At 31.3% G+C, this 18,833-nt stretch overlaps 3 protein-coding genes across 5 annotated transcripts; 1 reads left to right on the top strand and 2 right to left on the bottom strand.

Annotated features, from left to right (window-relative positions):
- Nucleotides 1-278: 278 nt before the first annotated feature.
- LOC100743391 (odorant receptor 13a-like) lies at nucleotides 279-4,460 on the bottom strand. 2 transcript variants are annotated; one of them, XM_033322006.1, is made up of 7 exons: nucleotides 3,249-4,460; nucleotides 2,349-2,657; nucleotides 1,615-1,967; nucleotides 1,153-1,252; nucleotides 990-1,094; nucleotides 710-859; nucleotides 279-601 (listed from the first exon to the last, which is right to left on the bottom strand). In XM_033322006.1, exons 1-7 carry the CDS (start codon nucleotides 3,402-3,404, stop codon nucleotides 545-547), a joined length of 1,230 nt encoding a protein of 409 aa, XP_033177897.1. In that variant the 5' UTR covers nucleotides 3,405-4,460; the 3' UTR covers nucleotides 279-544. The 2 variants fall into 2 exon arrangements, with proteins under 2 accessions (XP_033177897.1, XP_003491416.1); XM_003491368.3 differs by having other exon boundaries at nucleotides 517-601; nucleotides 1,681-1,967.
- Nucleotides 4,461-11,137: 6,677 nt separating this feature from the next.
- On the top strand, nucleotides 11,138-16,127 carry LOC100748655 (SH3KBP1-binding protein 1). 2 transcript variants are annotated; one of them, XM_024369300.2, is made up of 11 exons: nucleotides 11,138-11,365; nucleotides 11,520-11,833; nucleotides 11,918-12,073; nucleotides 12,146-12,334; nucleotides 12,405-12,881; nucleotides 12,956-13,072; nucleotides 13,559-13,564; nucleotides 14,576-14,715; nucleotides 14,787-14,973; nucleotides 15,047-15,325; nucleotides 15,399-16,127. In XM_024369300.2, the coding sequence occupies exons 1-11, from the start codon at nucleotides 11,304-11,306 to the stop codon at nucleotides 15,596-15,598; spliced, it is 2,127 nt and encodes a 708-aa protein (XP_024225068.1). In that variant the 5' UTR covers nucleotides 11,138-11,303; the 3' UTR covers nucleotides 15,599-16,127. The 2 variants fall into 2 exon arrangements, with proteins under 2 accessions (XP_024225068.1, XP_003491457.1); XM_003491409.4 differs by lacking the exon at nucleotides 13,559-13,564.
- Nucleotides 16,128-16,392: 265 nt separating this feature from the next.
- LOC100748778 (CAAX prenyl protease 2) lies at nucleotides 16,393-18,693 on the bottom strand. The gene is made up of 6 exons (XM_003491410.4): nucleotides 18,511-18,693; nucleotides 17,899-18,004; nucleotides 17,695-17,833; nucleotides 17,359-17,595; nucleotides 17,223-17,285; nucleotides 16,393-17,144 (listed from the first exon to the last, which is right to left on the bottom strand). The coding sequence occupies exons 1-6, from the start codon at nucleotides 18,663-18,665 to the stop codon at nucleotides 16,930-16,932; spliced, it is 915 nt and encodes a 304-aa protein (XP_003491458.1). The 5' UTR covers nucleotides 18,666-18,693; the 3' UTR covers nucleotides 16,393-16,929.
- Nucleotides 18,694-18,833: the final 140 nt, after the last annotated feature.

Here is an 18,833-nt window from a genome sequence, read left to right on the forward strand (position 1 = left end):
AAGGAACCACGCGTGGTCTAGTAAATGTAGCGTGTCTCACGATACGTACATATATACTCATAATAAGCCGGATGTTTGGTAAACACGCTTAAGTAAATATCGTGTTAAATTATAAGCATGAGTAGTAGGCGCGTCTAATTTGTTCAATCTGTGCGCGTTGTACTACACAGAAATAGATCTCCTTCTTGGAGAAAGATGTAATAAATAAGAAAAGACGTTTTCGGCAGTGATCATGAAAGGAAATATTCCAACGATTAGTATTAAATCAGTTATCGTTAAAAATCCTCTGTTTTCTAGTTTATTGTAAGAGTTTCTATCTCGATTCCAATTGTCTTTGGATGCGATCTACACCAGAAGATATCCATCGATCTTAAGAACGAGAAAGAAAACACGAACTTTCCGTCGACACTTTGTTTTACACGGATATTTTTAGGCTAGTGGAACGACTAAAGTACTTATATTCTCTGTAAGTTGAGTCATCATGAGATGTCGTCTACAATCGTAAAGCTTGTCGTACAAACATCTACGTTCATTGGTGAGACCATTAATCGCCTTCGGTGGCTGTAAGGACCGTGAAGTATGAGAACGACGTACTCAGAACCTGCAAAACAGGCAAGATTCCATAAGAAAAAGCTTCAGGTGCTCGAGCGAAACGACCATCTCTTTCTCATAATAAATAACGCGGATCCTTCAAAAAATTTTTATTCACCGCTGAGAAACTCTCCAAGGACATGGCATAGAACTTTGCCGCGGTGATTTTGCTGGGAATCCTCGCGCGCATCATCATGATTTGAAGACTCTGGCTGAATCTGCTGCCGATCCATCCACTGCCATAAGCGGAGTCACCCACTGCTCCGCTCTATATTATCATTGGTCAGCGATCATTTCAATACGACTTTATAATTTAAATTCTTGAAATTCTTCTGAATTTTCAATAAAATTTTTCAAACAGCTTCTTTCATGAAAGCGACTATAATTTTTAAAATCACCTCGTCGATCAAGCCATTTCCACTGAAGCTGAACATGAACAGCTCAAGAATGGCCGAGTTCAAGAAGGTCGAATATTTCATCAGGCGACCCTTGTCCTTCATCATCTAGAAAGGTCACTTTTTATCGACGATGCCTTGACTCGTGAGCATCGAGCGGACGCACCGAGGTAATCTGGAATCCCGCGAAGCAGATCAGGCCGGTGCTAATGATGAATTGCCCCAAAGCCAGAACATTTATGATCCTTTCCAGTGCATCTGCGTACCTGCGAACAGATTATTCCACGCGAACGTAGAGCAGTATATCTTACTGGTAACTGATCGTCTAGAAAAATGTCTGCGACAGGATTACTAAAAAAAACTCAATACATATTATTACAACGATGATTATAGATAGATATATAGACTGAAAATGTTTATGCATTTATGAGAAATTTAAATACACATAATATGCAAATTTATACAAAATATAGAAAATAAATGTTAATATATGAAACAAATCTTTATTTAGATTTCATTTCATTAATTATATTCATAAAAATGGGCATTTGCATAAACATTCGTAATCTAGTATAAATTGTAATTTAATATAGTTCAGAATAATAGCAACTGATATTGCTCTATCTACCGTGCAACAACATCATACATCCAACAAATTAAAGTGCAAATTCGTGATAGGACAAGTGACGCCCACTCTATCGCTTTCTGGTGACGAATCACGTAATTGCTCATGATAGCGGTAGAATTAGGATCTTCTCCACTGAGAGCCTCCAGCCTTTTCCGCAAAACTGCAAACTTGCCCGAACCGTGCATTATTACCACCAGATTGAAACTGGTAGCACCGGCAATCATACTTCCGCCAAAGCCACCCGCTGTTACGTTAAAGAAATAAAGGCACTCAAACACCGGTGATATGGTATGATTGACAAAAAAATATCCTCGAAACGGAAGTACCCTTTCGTTGCTACCAAACGCGTAAATCTGCAACGGAATTTTGCTTGTTATTATTATTTAATGTTTCATCGAACGTTATCATCATATGTAAAATTACACAGATGTAAATCTAGTGTATTTTTAGGTTGAATGAGAGTGTGAACAATCTATCTATGTAAATCAATCTCATTTCGTAGCCGGCAGGCGGAAATTAATAATATATACAGTACACGTTATAATATTCAGCAAGTGAAACAAATTTGTGCTCAAGTTCCATTTCCTTAATTATATTCATAAAAATATGAATTTGCATAAGCATACAATTTATCCATGAGCAGTTTAAGTGAAACCATTTTCAAGCTTTAAAATTCTGTCATTGAGTTTAGACATTTTCAAACTAAAATTCTCCAATTGAATTCTCACGCATACCTCTAAAAACGGGATACACATGAACAGTACAATCGTCATAGCCACGGTACTGATAAAATATTTCGCGAGACGAAAGGCAAACATCGTTTTCTTCGCTAAAATTGTTCGATCTTCGTGAGAGGACAAGATCCAATCCTCTTTCATCGTCTTCACCACGTAGAACATGTCCTTCTGATGGAGCGAATACACTAGCAAACGGACTACACAGAGGTAAAATGCTGTACAAATCAGTGCGCATTCGGTCGCTTCATTCAAGTCATCTATATTGTGAACTACGTCGGCTGTCACCGCGATGGACATCACTACCGCCTGAAAATTCAATCTCTCAATACCATTCTCTTAATTCTGGTGAAGTATTGGGTTATTCGGAAAGTTCGTAGCGTTTTGAAGATTAAAAGTAAAGATTAATCGATAATTCTACTTGAACATCAGATACAGTAATGAACGGGAAGAATTCGAGATTAATCAATGTGGAAGGTATTTAACGACATAACGTTCACCAACGTTAACTCGCAAAAAGCTTTTCTTTCAATAAGAAAAAATAAAATACTACAGAATCTATAAAAACCACTTGAAACCATTTACCGTTGGAAGATTGTTTGGAAAAGCAATCTTATAAAAGAAACAGGCTAGGTATAAATTGTTTAATAAAATTCTAATTCTATAAAAAAAAACATTATTTTTAAACATTTTTCTAAATTTCGCTACGAACATACCGAACAAATTAATAAATTATCAACTAACCAATTCTCCACTTTAAATCTCGGGAATATAAATAGCGCCGAGACTTTCATTTAACTCGAAGTTAATTCTACTTGATCAGAGCTTACATTTACTGTTTGATTTTATTGCATCCTAATACCTTTGTTAAATAATACATCGATGTATTGCAGCACTTACCAGAAAAAACATACAGAACAAGTGGAATCTCCTAAATAATATTGTTCCCTTGCCACTGTCCTCCTCCAATGGCCAGATGGAAATTATTTTTGCGGTTATCATGATTGGTTTAATCAATTCATCGTACTCTTTACCAGAGAATTGTTGATCACTCATTTCTATGGCTCGATGCGAATTTCAAACGAACTTGTTTCTTTGCCAAATCGTATGACTTACGATAAAACAGATTTATTCTAGCACGAGTTCTAGCACGACTTCTAGCACGAGTCGCTTGGACAAATGCGACGACAAAAAGTCGCAAAAAATGTCGCTACAGTCTAACGCAAAATCGATCGAAAACATAAATGATAGTTATCCTACTGCAATGGGAGGATCGTGACAATTCACAGTGATTGAAACTTTATGATAGTTAGGTACTTCGTGTAACTTCTTTTCACTGGGGCTGGCGAAATAGCTTACCGCGTGGAGAGATAACTGTAGTTACGAAAATATGCAACTTTGTTAAAACTACTGTATATGATTTTCCTTCTATATTCGATGTAATGTTCTTCCTTTTCTTTTTTCTCTCTCTCCTTTTACAAGTCAAATTCCGGTCTTCGCAAAAGTTTCAGCACACACCTATAATTTCGATGAAATAGTATAAAGGACGACACATAATCGTAATTATGATATGTAGAATGTAACTAAGAATGCTGAGTGTATTTTTCTTATACCTCGTGATATAATTTTAAATTATTAAAAATCCGCGATTTGTATTCCCGGTTTTAAAATACGAATATCACGCCATCTTCCACAGAAAGTTAGAAATTTCTGAATATGAAGCATCATAAACTTCTATTGACAACCATAAAAATACCATGGATAATATATAAACGCACATGTATATGTATCGATAAGATACAGAATAGATGTGACGTTTAATGCTTTTTCGTGTCTCATGTTTTGGGAATCACCTAATTCCCTATACCATTTTCGTATCGCATGCGACATTATCGATCCAGTATAGTAGTGATATGTATACCATCATTGACTAAAAACAACATAAACGCGATATTAAATAAGTCTTTGTGTTTCGCGTTCTGAAATACCGACTTCGGAAAAAGTCAGTGTTTTTCACGCCTTCTGCAATGTATAACGTCACGTCACGACGATTATAATTATGTCAGAGTAGGAATTTGTTTACTGATCCGGTGAAATTTTTACATCATATAATATCAACTCTCATTTTTCTTGATATACAATATATATATAATTATGAAATAAGATTATTTATAATAATTTTAAATAATGCAACAACAAATTAAAAATATTCATCGGTATCGAACAGATATATTTTTCAACAGTATTTCCATTAACGAACGCCCAGAGGGATGCTGAAAAAGAAATAAATCCAATAGCCAGAAGGGCGATCCACTCGATAGAATCCCGAACATACCACGAGTGGAAAATATTTTTCTATTTCGCAACACTAATTTACTAAATCCATAATCATAAAATAGAAATTTCTCGGAGTGCTTTATCATATTTGCAATGCTATTTAATTTGTTAGTGACAAAAAAAAAGAAAAAAAAGAAAGAAAAAATGAAAAATCGCGAGAGCATACACCGCAGTAGGGTGTTTTAATCATTCACGCAACACTAATAAATACTACGTATGCACTCATACTTCAACATACGCAACGCTAATATCGAAATGTCGAAGTGCAGCTATATTAAAAGCTGCCGATGCTTGACCACCTTTTTGCAACTGTTTTCGTTGCATCAGGTGATCCAGGAACAGGAACAGGTTTCCACAAGTGGAAGAAGTTTGGGCATTTCATAGACGCAACACTACGCATAGGAACGCGATCATTCATCAACGCAACACTAATCGAAAAAGCTATTTAAACAATCTCGATGAAATATATCGCAACGCTAATTCTTAAAATGAATCTAACGTAAAGTTACTATTTATAAATGAAAAAAAACTACTTTAACTATGCGCGATGATCACAAATCGCAACGCTACAAAACTAATTCAAAACTAACGTCATTTGAATTCAACTTAAAATAAAACAAAGCGCAACAAATTTAAATTCTATTCTTTAATAAATCTTATAACTCGCAACACTAAAGCAAACGCGATCGTCTTTTCATCGCAACGCTAATCCAAACCGAAGTGAGTATTTTCTCGCAACTCTAATTCAAACCTTAATTAGTCAATCGCAATGCTAATTAAAAAACCGCGATTAGCCCAATATGACGATGGGCCGACATGTACGTCGGCAAATAAACAAATCACAACTAATACTACTACAAATACTAAAAGCGAGTACAGTGACAAAGTAGTAACGAGAATGACTTTCCATCCTCTGGATGATCCAGAAGATGAAAAGCCATTAGTAGTTGCCCTCTTGCATGGCAATTTGCCGGGCCTCTTCGGCTCATAGCCTCTTCTTTCTTCGGGCGCGATGCCCGCTGAAACTTACATCTAAGCTCGAGACTTTCTAAATCGCAAACCAAAAAATAACGTACAAAGGTGAAATAAAAACATAAATCGCGGAAGCTGATCCAAATACACATGGATGAACAACGACCATATAGAGATCGCTATCCGTTCGCATGTGCATGCTCGAGCAATATTAACGTTCGTGTCGAAACCCAATCGCGATCGCGACCGCGAAAATCAAAAAATCGATGGGCGAAGCCAGAGACGATGGCATGTTCCATTCGTGCCAGCTTCACCGTCGATTTTTCGAATGAAATTTCCTGAAACAGGTTGGACACGCGAAAACGCGCCTACCCGACGAGAGACTGTGCCAACCTGCCCGGCCCTACCTACTTATAGTTAACAATCATACCAGAAAATATACTACCTATCCTACCCGGAAACCTATATTTAAAATTAAAGAAATAGCAAAACAAGCACACCAACACATTCACTCCACGGTTCTCACACATAACCCGGGCGCAAAGGCCTACACTAGAGAGACGTCCCGGGACGCCTCCGACACCCGAGTTTGACGTACAACATGCACACTCTAATGTTACGTACCATTTTCCTGAAATCGACTGACGAAAGCTAGCGACCATTGCGTACAACGCGATAAAAGTTAACCTCAATTTTAATTACAAATATTCCTAATTCAGAGAGTGTGTTTATTTTTCAAAGAAATTGTAGATGGTACGAAATATGGCACCATTTATTATAATTTAACAATAAAATTAATGATACTAATATCTCTGATTCCCTGTATTCGATAACGAATCTTTGTTTTTACAGGTTGTGATTTTTTATTATTTAGATCTATACTAAATGGGAGAAGTACCAAAACGACGCAATTCCACAGCCTAACCACACACACTATGTAGAAAGTACGTCGTGCACGATACGCTAACTCGTCGTCAGTCGCTTACAAATCATTATAAAATCAATGGTCATCGTACTCATTGCCTTTCTCTCACCCAAGTAGCACCTGGGCACGTGAGTGAGATCCTGGCATTAAATACGGAAGGGGTTAAACCTGAAAATCCTAACTAAAAAACGTATTAATTTGTATTTAACGGGCTAATCTTTCTTTATTTTGCATTTTCGAACTTTATCTCTATTATTATCACTATATAGTCTAGATTATTAATTTAATAATTTACCGAAATACTAATATTGAATTTATTTATAGAAAATAGCATAAATAGGATCAATGCAATATGATTCATTCAAATAATTGACACTATGAATTATTGAAATTACATTACAAAAGAAACAAACTGATACTGAGTAAGAAATTTATTTAATGATTGACTCAAAATTAAATATTAATGCAAACAACCTCAGGCAATCCCTTCATCAAAGCACATCTTCGAAAGTACGAAAGCAGTGTTCAAAACTTGTTACTTTGATTCTAAAATTTGCCTGTCGCGAAATTTCTTCTTGCACATAAAATTCAATACATTTTTGACGGCAGCATTGAACTTTAATATCTTTATATTTATATTTTAAATCAATAGCCAAACTCGAAAATGAAGGGCAAACAATTAAATCCTTTGAAATAATGTCATCAGAAAACAGAAGGTGAAATAAAAATGACTTATTATTATTATTACCATTAGATATGCAATAATTGCAATTTTTGATGCAACGAAGTCGGAGTCAGTAAATAGACATTCCAACTTTAAAAATAATTATAGTGAATATATCTTCGATCACAAATATTCAAATTAATTATTAATATAATATCGTTTATATCAGTTAGTACCATTATCGATATTATTAATATAAAATTTATCAGTAATTGATATAAAAAACGCGATATGCAAGAAGACCTATCCTGAACTAATAAATAATACACAGAAGAAATGTTACTACTCACGGATATAACAAACATCCGCGGTCACTGTACGCGCAAAAAATTCTACGTAAATTACAACCAATCACCCGTGTCGATTCGAACCTTTCGTCCTACGACATGATTGAGTGACCGGAGGAACAAAAATGCATGCGACTTACGATATGATGCGCAGAACGTAATCATCGATGGTAGACCATGGTGTAGGGTAGGTAAGTCATGGCGTAGATCGTCATCAAGGAGGAGCCACGTAATGCCATAGAAGAAAACTGTAACAAAACATGGAATATTATAATTTGTTCTGAAGGAAAATGTTAATTATTTGAAAAATTTGAAATAGTGGAATATTAATCTCTATTAAAATTATAATGACAATATTCAATTCAAAAATAACAAATTTAAATAACAAGGAATAAAATTAAGTACAGATTACAAAATTATTTACATTCTTGGCTTTTGAAGCCCCACTAGGTTCCTTTCAGGAAACAGGAAGAAGAGGAAGGAGTAATAAACCTTTAACAAAATATGAACTATTATATATAAATGATACATATGTATGAATAATTTCTTTTCATGACTAATTTATTATGAAAACTAAGTGATGATTGATCAAAAAATTTGAGATAATGAAATATGAAATATGAAATACTCTATGAAAACTTTGAACTTTAATAATAATAAAAAAATTAAATTGCTAATAAACTTTAAGTACTATAACAATTGAAATTCTGATATTAAAATTTAAGGTCAGATCTTATTTTTTAATTAATAATAATTGAAGCAAAATACAAAGAATGAAATTAATTGGAATATGACACGCAAAGATTCTTACATGCTTACTTATGAAGCATCACCGCATCCTTCCCAAAACACAGGAAGAAATGGGAATTGTGAAAAACCTGAAACAAAACAAATGAAATGTTACAATTTGTTCTTAAAAATATACTGTTCATTGCGAGTGACCGTAAAGAGTTCGAAGGTAATGAAAGACAAAACTCTATTCAAACTTGAAATTTTAATAATAATAAAAATCGAAATTCTGTTAAAATCTAATTATTACATAAATTGGAACGCTAAAATAACAATTTCTAACCTAGGACTGATAAGAATCTAATGATTTTTGAAGCATGATAAACATTTTTATTGTGTATTTCAATATTGAAACTTTAAAATTTTATATCAATAGAAATTAATAATAGTTCAATCAAAATATGAATAATAAAATTAATTAGAACACAGTATACAGGAATACTTACATTGTTGAATTCCAGGAGAGGCTGTATCCTCTTGCGAAACCTGCGACTCTACTACCGAAAGCGAATGTTTAAAAAGATGTATAAAAAAAAGAAAAAAAAGGACTATTAACACGTCCGTAGTTAAGTAACAATCGGCGAACACACTGACTCTAATCTCGCGTACAACTATTGTAATTGAATTTATAATTATTGAGCTATTGTGCTCTAGAAAATACAAATGTTATTATGCAGCTAACACTGACTCTACCAACCGCATTGCGCGCGGTCACAAACATTCTCTGAGAAAAGGTTACATTAGCAAGGAGGCAGAGAAGGAGGCTGAACATTTGTTTACGAAATACTGTTGCTTCTCGAAACTTATATACTATATATCGATTATTTTTGTTATCAATAAACAGGTATTCCATATACATATTACATATACAAGAAAATGAAATATACGTGCAATATTTCAAATACTGTTTATGCATTGTAAAATATTTTCTAACATATTTCCAAATATTTATTACTATTCTAAAATATGAAACTAATTCTACAAGAAAAATTCAATTGTGAATATTCGCTATCAGAGTTTGAAATATGGTTTCTACTAATATACATTGTACTTTATGGAGACAATGCTTGTGATAAATTAAACTTTCGTAACTAAACATGACTGAAGTTATAATATATATATATAATATTGAACGGAACGTGTCTGAGCAAATTTTATTCGGTCTCTTCCGAGAAAATAATACAAATTTTCTCGTACAAATATATAAAAACATAATGACATCACGATAGACTATCTTCTAATAATAATTACATGATTCATATAATTTGCCATACATTGATATAAAAACATTAATTACTTAATGATATATCCGATTATTAATGACGATCTATATACCCGAAATATTTTTAAGAAATCAATTCTATAATCTCTTTTTCTTTTGTTTTAATATTTTCAACAAATTATACAACTATTTATAAAATAATGTCATTATATATCAATTGTAAGTTATATAGCAATTATGTAGCAAATATCGATTACCTTTGATCCAATAAAAGGGAAAAATAAACGTGTACATACGTTTGGCTTATTGTAATAGCTCAATCATTACCAAGTTTGCATGAGAAATCGACGAATTATTAATTAATTAATATCTATGGCGGCCATTATCTCTTCCGTAAATCCCTATTCTTTATCATTTACTAGTAATCTATAACCATCTGTAACCAGTAAAGAAAACCAACAATTTCAAATAAATGTATGATGAAACCAAAAATTTATAATAATAGAACAAATTATAATAAAATAAAGCAATAATAGAACCCAAATTCTATTTCAAAGACCGCTAATATGAACTATCAACGACTCTAATCGTCAGATATGCAGTCAACTATAAAAATACAGGCAAAGTTTCGTAAAACTACTTAATTTTATTCAAATTATAATTAATAAGTAATTAAATAAGAACGTACTATTTAAATGAAGCAGATGGGAGTGTAAAAATGATGATAAAGTCGAAATGAAAGTACTAATAATAACGGATACTGCTGCAATCTTTGTCCACAAATTTCAGCAATCGAATGTCACCCCGCACCACACGTCTCCTACGAATTGCGAGTGACGCAACATTTTACGCCAATAGAAATGCCCAATTTGAGTTTGCAATATTCTGCGTCAATAGGAACGCTCGATTTGAATTCCCAATATTTTGCACCAATAGGAGCGCCCAATTTTTCTATATAGAAGCGCGCACAAATGTTATCTATTCAAATAGTCTAATTGAATTGGTAAATAGAAAACATATTTAAGATAATATTCGTTAATAATTATAAATAAAATTATGTTCTTAGTGAAAAGTTTTTATGTGTTATACGACTAAAGCTACTATTATTAAATAAAATATCGTATTAGTAAAAATACCATTACGATACATTATTTCATTATTCATAATATCATTCAATATCCAATTATTATCATTAATAACTATATTTCAATAATTCAAATATTTTAACAAAAAAAGTACAAAATGAAAGATTTGTTCTATCTTGTTTTATGAATGTCTTAATTAAAAATAAAGTTCACTTTTAAAATTATTTAAAATATAATTATAAATTATAATAATTATAAATCAATTAAATGTTTCTAATTGAGAACAATTTATTATCACTGTTTACTTTGCTATTAATTGATGTATAAATCATAAAATTTTTATTTTGTAACACATGCTAAGGTTATTTTGTGTATGGTGATTTTAATTTAAACCAATACCACACACACACATCTGTATGTGTAGATAGGTACCTCTCTGTGCTTATATGGGTTTCGTTAAAGCGACACTCACTGTGCAACTGCGGAGCTAACCATAAGTTGAAGTTATTCTATTGTTCATAACCTATCGAAAGTAGAATGTAATTCTTTTCCGTTTTAGAAATATTAAAATAAGACATGCAACATCAAAATAAAAGTTTGAATCACTTATAATAATGGCTGTACCACCTTCTTTTGGACTTAGTGATATTGTACATTTGAACGTTGGTGGAACAAGGTACAAACAAAAGCATTTACTTTCTTTCAGGCATAGTATGATAAATATATAATCTTTTTTAATTGTTAATCGACAACTAAATGCTATTATAAAATTTAGAAAGTAATGCTTTTCAAGCTATTTTTGTAATTATCTGAAATTATTCATTATCTAGGTTTTCAACATCAAAGCAGACGCTAACATGGGTTCCAGATTCATTTTTTACAGCTTTATTAAGTAACAGAATTGCCAGTCACAGAGATGAAATTGGTGCATTATTTATAGATAGAGATCCAAAATTATTTTCTATTATATTAAATTATCTTCGTACAAAGGATATTGATTTAAAAAATGTAGATCTTCGAACATTGAGACATGAAGCTGAATATTATGGTATTACTCCATTGGTTAAGAGATTAATGCTATGCGAAGATTTAACTCAGTCTTCTTGTGGAGATGTTTTGTTTTATGGTTATTTACCACCACCAAGTAAGATTAATCAACCCTCTTTAATTAAGAAAAATATATATAAAATGCAATTGTACTTAGATTTTATATATTATAATTGGAAAGGTATACCATTGCAAGAACCTACCACTGTTGCATCAAATGTAGGAGATGTGTCTGTTCATGGCAGAAGTCCTGCTAATAATACGAATTCCAGAGCGGATGTACCATCTACCTCCCAAATTACAACTCCTGGAACTTCTAATAGCCACAATAATAATGGTACAAAACATATATTCATTAATTTTATTTATTTATTAATTACTGCAAACATTTAATACACATTTACTTTAGGACAACAAAACCATAAAGGAGTACTTAATAGTCATATGCGAAATTCTTCATTAGATTATAGAATCCAACAAAAAGGCTTACCACATTCACGTACATCATCTCTAGATTTAAGACATGTTAGGAATAATTCAGCAGATTTAAATAAATTGTATAAAAATGATATAAATTTAGTATTTGGACCTCAACAAGGTAAACATATAATTATTTTATTTGCAATTCTAGTAAAACAAATAGTATTAAAACATATTTTTTTATACAGTTTCATCATGGGTTGATCCCTTAAGAGTTCAGATCATAAAAGCACATCATAATTGGATTGTAATTGCTTATGCTCATTTTATAACATGTTATCGACTTAAAGACTCATCTGGTTGGCAACATGCATTTACTAGTCCTCACATTGAATCAGTAATTGAAAGAGTGGCAATAACATCAAAATTAAGTACCAGTGGCGATGTTAAAATGGTTGCAATTTCTTATGGAAATCAGGTCAGATTATGGAGTATTTCAGCAAATGGAATGAAGAATATTGGTACATTTAATCTAAATGTTCGTGTGGAATATTTATTTTTTATTGGGAGCCAGTTAGTTGCTCTATCTCCTACTGACAAAATCGGTGTATGGCATGCTATGACACATCATTGGCAAATACAAGATGTAGTACCTATTCTGTCATTTGACACAGCTGGTTCGTTTCTTCTATTAGGCTGCAACAATGGATCTATTTATTATATTGGTAATAAAAAATTATAATACTTTTAAAATAAAATAGATTTTATAATTATGACTGAATAGACAATTAATTTTCAGATATGGAAAAGTTTCCTTTAAGAATGAAGGACAATGACTTACTTGTAACTGAATTATACCGCGACCCAAACTATGATCCCATTACCGCCATATCTGTATATTTAACGCCAAAAACATGTAAGTCTTAATATTCATTTTTCATATTGCAATATTATACTGGTAAATAGTTAAATATAAAAGTTGTAGGCAAATGATAATTAATTTATGGTTCGTAACATTGAATATTACAGTATCTCTATTCCAGAAATATCTTTTCCAGTGACGTACAAATAAGTGGACTAAAATTTAATTATTAAATCTGCTTGTGTATTGAGGAATGTAATAACAAACGTCACTTTCATAGTATATTTTTTTTGCATTCTTTAATGATTGTACGACTTTTTTTATTATTTATATGTCATTAATTCTAATCACAAATTTCATTAAGTATTTGTTGTTTGCAATAGAAAGTCTAATTTTTTTTTAGTTACATCAATAAGTGTCATATTTATTCAAGTACAAGTATCTTACTTTTTATTATAAAGTTCAATGCTGTATTTGAATATTAATAAGAGTTTATTATTACATTCTTTGCTTCATGATTTCGTACAACTGGATAAATAGCACAAGGCAAGTATGGGTCGATATGACAATGTTCTACAATATTATCACATCCAAGTCATAGTTCAAATTGACATATACATATTTCTCTACATTTTATATTGCATTGAACATAACACATTACTTTGAGTACTAGTATTCATACCCTTCCTCTCCAGATATAGTATATCATTTTGTACCAAATCAATGCACAAGTTCATATTCATATATTGCTTTTAATAGCACCTTTAATTAAAATCCTTTATGCATATATTTACAGACATCAAAGAAGTAGCTTTTATTTATATAACTTTAAATTAGAACATACAAAAAAATAGTAATATATATTCAATCAACTACTGTCAAAAATACATTTAAAGCACTAATAATTATTTTTGTCTTAGACTACACACCCCGCTATCCTTATGCATCCAGTTGTACTTATTAACACTTTTATCTTTTTCTTTACTTTATTACGTATGTCAAGTGACATAATAATATATTTATAGCAGCATCTGAGAGGGGAAGGAAAGGGAATAAACAACATATACCTCTGCTTGCATAGTTATCCTTTGTTTTAAACAATTCCAAATGCATATCAATATTATTTTATTTATTACATACATCATAATTATAATTTCGTTATATGCATTGTAAATATTTGTATACTTACCGTTTTTTCTAGTATATATACATACAATTTTATTAAAACATAAATAATATACATTTCCTCCTAGTTAAAAAACATTCGAAATGACTGTTTATGTACATTTATTCTTTCTTAATCGTCATGTTGTAACGCATGTAATATGTACATAGGTCAATTATTAACGAAAATGAACATATTAATTAACGAATATAACGAATATATTATAAATGTATCTTCTTTCATTACTACAGTTTTCAATATATGTAATGTCAGTATCGTGTCATTTACATTTTATATTAAGACATGTAGTTACATTAAAAGATTTTAATATTTTAAAGAGAAATAGTGTAGCATAGTGTAGAATACTGTAATTTTATAATTTTTTTATGCAGCTGTCTGTGGTAATTGGATTGAAATTGCATATGGTACAAAATCTGGCAGTGTTCGAGTTATTGTCCAACATCCTGAAACTGTAGGACATGGCCCACAACTGTTTCAAACATTTACTGTACATCAAAGTAGTGTAACAAAAGTATGTATCATATTTACTTCTATTAAAGTGAATTTATAAATTGTCTACGTATGTAATAAATTATATTGTAGGTAACATTGTCAGAAAAATATTTAGTATCCGTTTGTTCAGAATATAACCATGTTAGAAGTTGGGCAGTAACGAGGTTCCGAGGAATGATTTCTACTCAACCTGGTTCAACACCAGAAGCTAGTTTTAAAATTGTATCTTTAGAAGCAATTGAATCTTGCATTAGTTATAATGCTGGAAATGACTTTGGTATGTTATTATATGAAAAATTATTATGGTGTTATTAATAAGCAAAAGTTAATTACTTCACCTCAAAACTTAGGACCATTTGGTGAACAAGATGATGAACAAGTCTTTGTTCAAAAAGTTGTACCTGAGACAGATCAATTGTTTGTACGCTTAGCGTCAAATGGAAAGAGAGTCTGTGTAATCAAATCAGTGGATGGTAGTATTATAAGCTCCTTTTATGTGCACGAATGTGAAGGATCCAGCCGTATGGGTTCAAGACCCAGGCGTTTTATATTCACTGGTCATTCCAATGGTACCATTCAAATGTGGGACCTTACAACAGCTTTAGAACCATCTTTCTCTTCTACTCAAAGTAATATCCTTATTTTTTTCTTTTTTAATGAATATAATAATATCAATTATAATACCAAACATGTTGATTGTAGATGTCTCTGGTGGTCCCACGCCAGAAGAACTTTGGAAATTATTAGATCAATGTGATTTAAGTAACAGCCATTCCTCGACGCCATGTATTAGTCCATGTCCATCACTTATATCTACAGGCCCAAGTATAAAAACTAGCAATGTACTATTTCTTAATCAATCACAAAGTACTGAAGCAACACCCGGACCTAGTCAAGTATGAAGGTAATACAGAAAAATGTATTTTATAGAAGTTTTAAGAACTGATTTTTTATATTTAGAAATGATTTTCTTTATTTCGAATCATTAGCAAAAGAATATTTACAGTTACAGTTCCTAATATAACAATTTTAATAGTTATAAATAAATATATTATTTAAAATAAGGAACAATAATATGCATTTTCTTTGCATCACTTGAAATTTTACATTACATATTGTTCTTCAATAAATGATCTAATATTATACAAGATACAATTTATAATTTCGTTCTAAAGTAATTTAAGGGTTTTACGATTGTATATTCTATGTTACTATGTTATAAAAAGAATGAATTCATTCATGTTATAAATTCAGTTTTTTAAATATATTTAAAGTATATCAAATATCAAATTTTATCAACAATAAATTATGACTAAAGTGTATGCAGCAAAATGTACAAGATCAAATACATATCTGTTTTTGATCACATTTATGACATACACATGAGTTCTAAAATGGTTTTTCCGAATAAAAGAATGTTATCTCAGTATATAAACTTTTATATATTTCCGTGTATTTCTTTACTATATAAATACTTATACACATTTATGGCAAATATTGTAATACTGTTATCTGTTATTTCTGTGATTTAAATAAACAGTAAATGTATGTATTGCTAGTTCTTATATTAATGTAAATATGTTTCTGTATATGTAAGTAGAAAACAGTTAAGTAAATTTAAAATAAAAACTTTTTTATACTTGTACATTATATCAGAAAACATTTCCAAAAAGATATATTTTTATGGAAATAACAATTTTTTTATCAGTTCAAAATAACACACTGTTTATTGTAACAATGTCATATCTTTTTAACTTTACAATATTTTATTAACATCTTTATTTTAAGAACTTTGCCTAAAGTTCTATTGGCATTCATGATTATAACTATGTAAATTGAATTAAATTTGAGGCACTACGGTGATTTTATATTAGTTCTATATTGCATGATTAAGTTGCCTATGGTAACCTTTTTGCATAATAATTACATTATACAAAACATGTTCACAAAAATTAGAACTAAAAAATCTTGTATTACATGAATTTGATTAGCTTCTAACTTATAAAAGTACGTCTGTGTTTGATAAAATTGCACTTATATGTAATTATATCTATTATATAATTTGCAAAACAGTCTCGTCAACTTGTATGAGATACATTTTGTTAAGTAACAAATACTTCTTAAAAAATATCATGCAATATAAATTCTTAAAACGATATCAGTTCAAGTTAGACTAGTTTTTTTTATAAAAAATTTACATAACATTAGTGACATTGTTGCAAATAAATCACACTCATATAAAATTTTTATGCCAAAATAAATTATTATAAAATAATCTTGGATTTGTCATTGGTGTCAATAAAAAACACCAGGCTACTAATCCAATTACAAACAAAGAAAACAATCCAGCTCTTTTTAAAGGATCTTTAACTGCAACAACTTCAGAAAGATCAGGACATCCCATATGATTACAAAAAGAATGTGCCGTAAACGGCGCTGCTAAATGTCCTATAAAAAGTTATAAATTGTCTTTAAATAAAAAGACATATAAAATTAAATAAAAAATAGTTGGTAAAAATACTACACCTGTTTTAGCAAAAAGAAAGGCGGCATATGCACCAAACAGTGTCGTAAACGCAAATTGGAAACCTACATCAAAAATATGTTATGACAAATTTAATAGTATACTTGAGTTAAATTGAAATTAAACGAAAGTACTTACAAGATATAAAAAGGGCATGTTTTAGATTCATGCCTGCTTTCACCCTGTCTACTACATGATGAAAATGAGCAACACCAAAAAATAAAGGACATACAAATATGGCAGTAGTTGGTGTAAAACATTGCAAAAGCAATGGTAACATACATGCTCTAAATGTCCATTCTTCAGCTAAAGGAGCAACTACTAGATTTCTCCACCATATTATTGTTCGTACACTCCCAAGCCAATACATAGGCTCTAAAATCATTAAATATATATTTATAAAGTAGTCTCATAATTATCAAGTTATTTGATTTAAATATTTAGGCCCTTCTATAATCATTCCAAGATACTAACCAGTATATAGTCTCCAAAGTCCATTGAAACCTTGTACACATATTGGCCCTAGAAATAGTATCATTGTTAATAATAATGGTATCACAATTGCTTGAATTAAACCAGGCCATCGCAGACCCAATAACTCCCAAATTGTTGCCTAAAAGTTATAAATTACAATATGGACTTTACTATATAATTAATTATATCATTATATATAATTACCTTTTGAAATACTTTTTCATTTATTCCAAAATACAACAAAGCAGGAGATATAAGGGACATAATAAAAACGCTAAAAAATCTTTTTTTTATTACAGTAGGATGTTCCCTGCAATAAAAAAAGTTTCACTAGTGTTTTATTGATTTTGCGCTTTTTCTTAAAGTATTACCTTTTAATTAAAACTTTCGATTAACAGTAAATTCTCCGAAAAGAAGTAGGATTTTAATGTCAAGCGAAACTATAATAAAATTTCCAATGTTTAAAAAATATATAGTTAAACATTTGAAATCAATATTATTGGCAGTAAATAGTTATCGATATAGTGATTTGACACAGTCGATTTGAAATGACGCGCCAATTATAGAAGAAATCGAAAGAAAAAGTTCGCCAATAGAGGCGCTGTAGATTCGATTCTTGTCCAGAAAAGCGACTGCGTGAATGGGAGAATCAAAGAGTAGACATATTCATGTTCTCGGCCGACGTGAATACAGTTACACTTTGTTCGTGGTTTCCTGTGGTTCACTGTTAAAGGACCGATAGAGAGAGCATACACGGTTCAACAAAATGGACATTTAAAGATTAACGTTTATCCAGTTGTTAATCGGCATACATACCTACTGTACGGAGAATTCCATACATAGAGACTCGCGACATACATCACCGATAAAACGAAACATGATAGAATTGCGGTTATGCAGGATAAATCGGTATTTCGGCCCATGGTCTCCATAACTCCATACTGATGTTGGTTGCTTGTGTCGCGATCCATTGCAGAAGAGGGAATCGGTAAGGGGTAGAAGGCAAGAGAGAAGGATCGCTTTGGTAGGAGGGAGGTCGGCGAGGAAAGAGGGGAGAACAGAAATTCATCCGATTGGCGGTCTGGCACCAGTCGGCAGTCCTACCGTCAATGAGAAGATGGCCGCTGGGCTCGGTGGAA

This window comes from Bombus impatiens, unplaced genomic scaffold, assembly GCF_000188095.3.
Source record: "Bombus impatiens unplaced genomic scaffold, BIMP_2.2 scf_0548, whole genome shotgun sequence".
Lineage (NCBI taxonomy): Eukaryota > Metazoa > Arthropoda > Insecta > Hymenoptera > Apidae > Bombus > Bombus impatiens.

Bases quoted from the DNA above. Each gene is read 5' to 3' on its own strand.
- LOC100743391 (XM_033322006.1), bottom strand. From the start codon at position 3,404: ATGAGTGATCAACAATTCTCTGGTAAAGAGTACGATGAATTGATTAAA. The intron at 2,658-3,248 runs GTAAGTGCTGCA...TTGAATTTTCAG, and splicing joins TGTTCTGTATGTTTTTTCTG to GCGGTAGTGATGTCCATCGC. The intron at 860-989 runs GTGATTTTAAAA...ATGATAATATAG, and splicing joins GAAATGGCTTGATCGACGAG to AGCGGAGCAGTGGGTGACTC.
- LOC100748655 (XM_024369300.2), top strand. From the start codon at position 11,304: ATGGCTGTACCACCTTCTTTTGGACTTAGTGATATTGTACATTTGAAC. The intron at 11,834-11,917 runs GTAAGATTAATC...ATAATTGGAAAG, and splicing joins TGGTTATTTACCACCACCAA to GTATACCATTGCAAGAACCT. The intron at 15,326-15,398 runs GTAATATCCTTA...TGTTGATTGTAG, and splicing joins ATCTTTCTCTTCTACTCAAA to ATGTCTCTGGTGGTCCCACG.
- LOC100748778 (XM_003491410.4), bottom strand. From the start codon at position 18,665: ATGGATCGCGACACAAGCAACCAACATCAGTATGGAGTTATGGAGACC. The intron at 17,596-17,694 runs GTTAGTATCTTG...TAATGATTTTAG, and splicing joins ACTTTGGAGACTATATACTG to AGCCTATGTATTGGCTTGGG. The intron at 17,286-17,358 runs GTAAGTACTTTC...TTTTTGATGTAG, and splicing joins ACATGCCCTTTTTATATCTT to GTTTCCAATTTGCGTTTACG.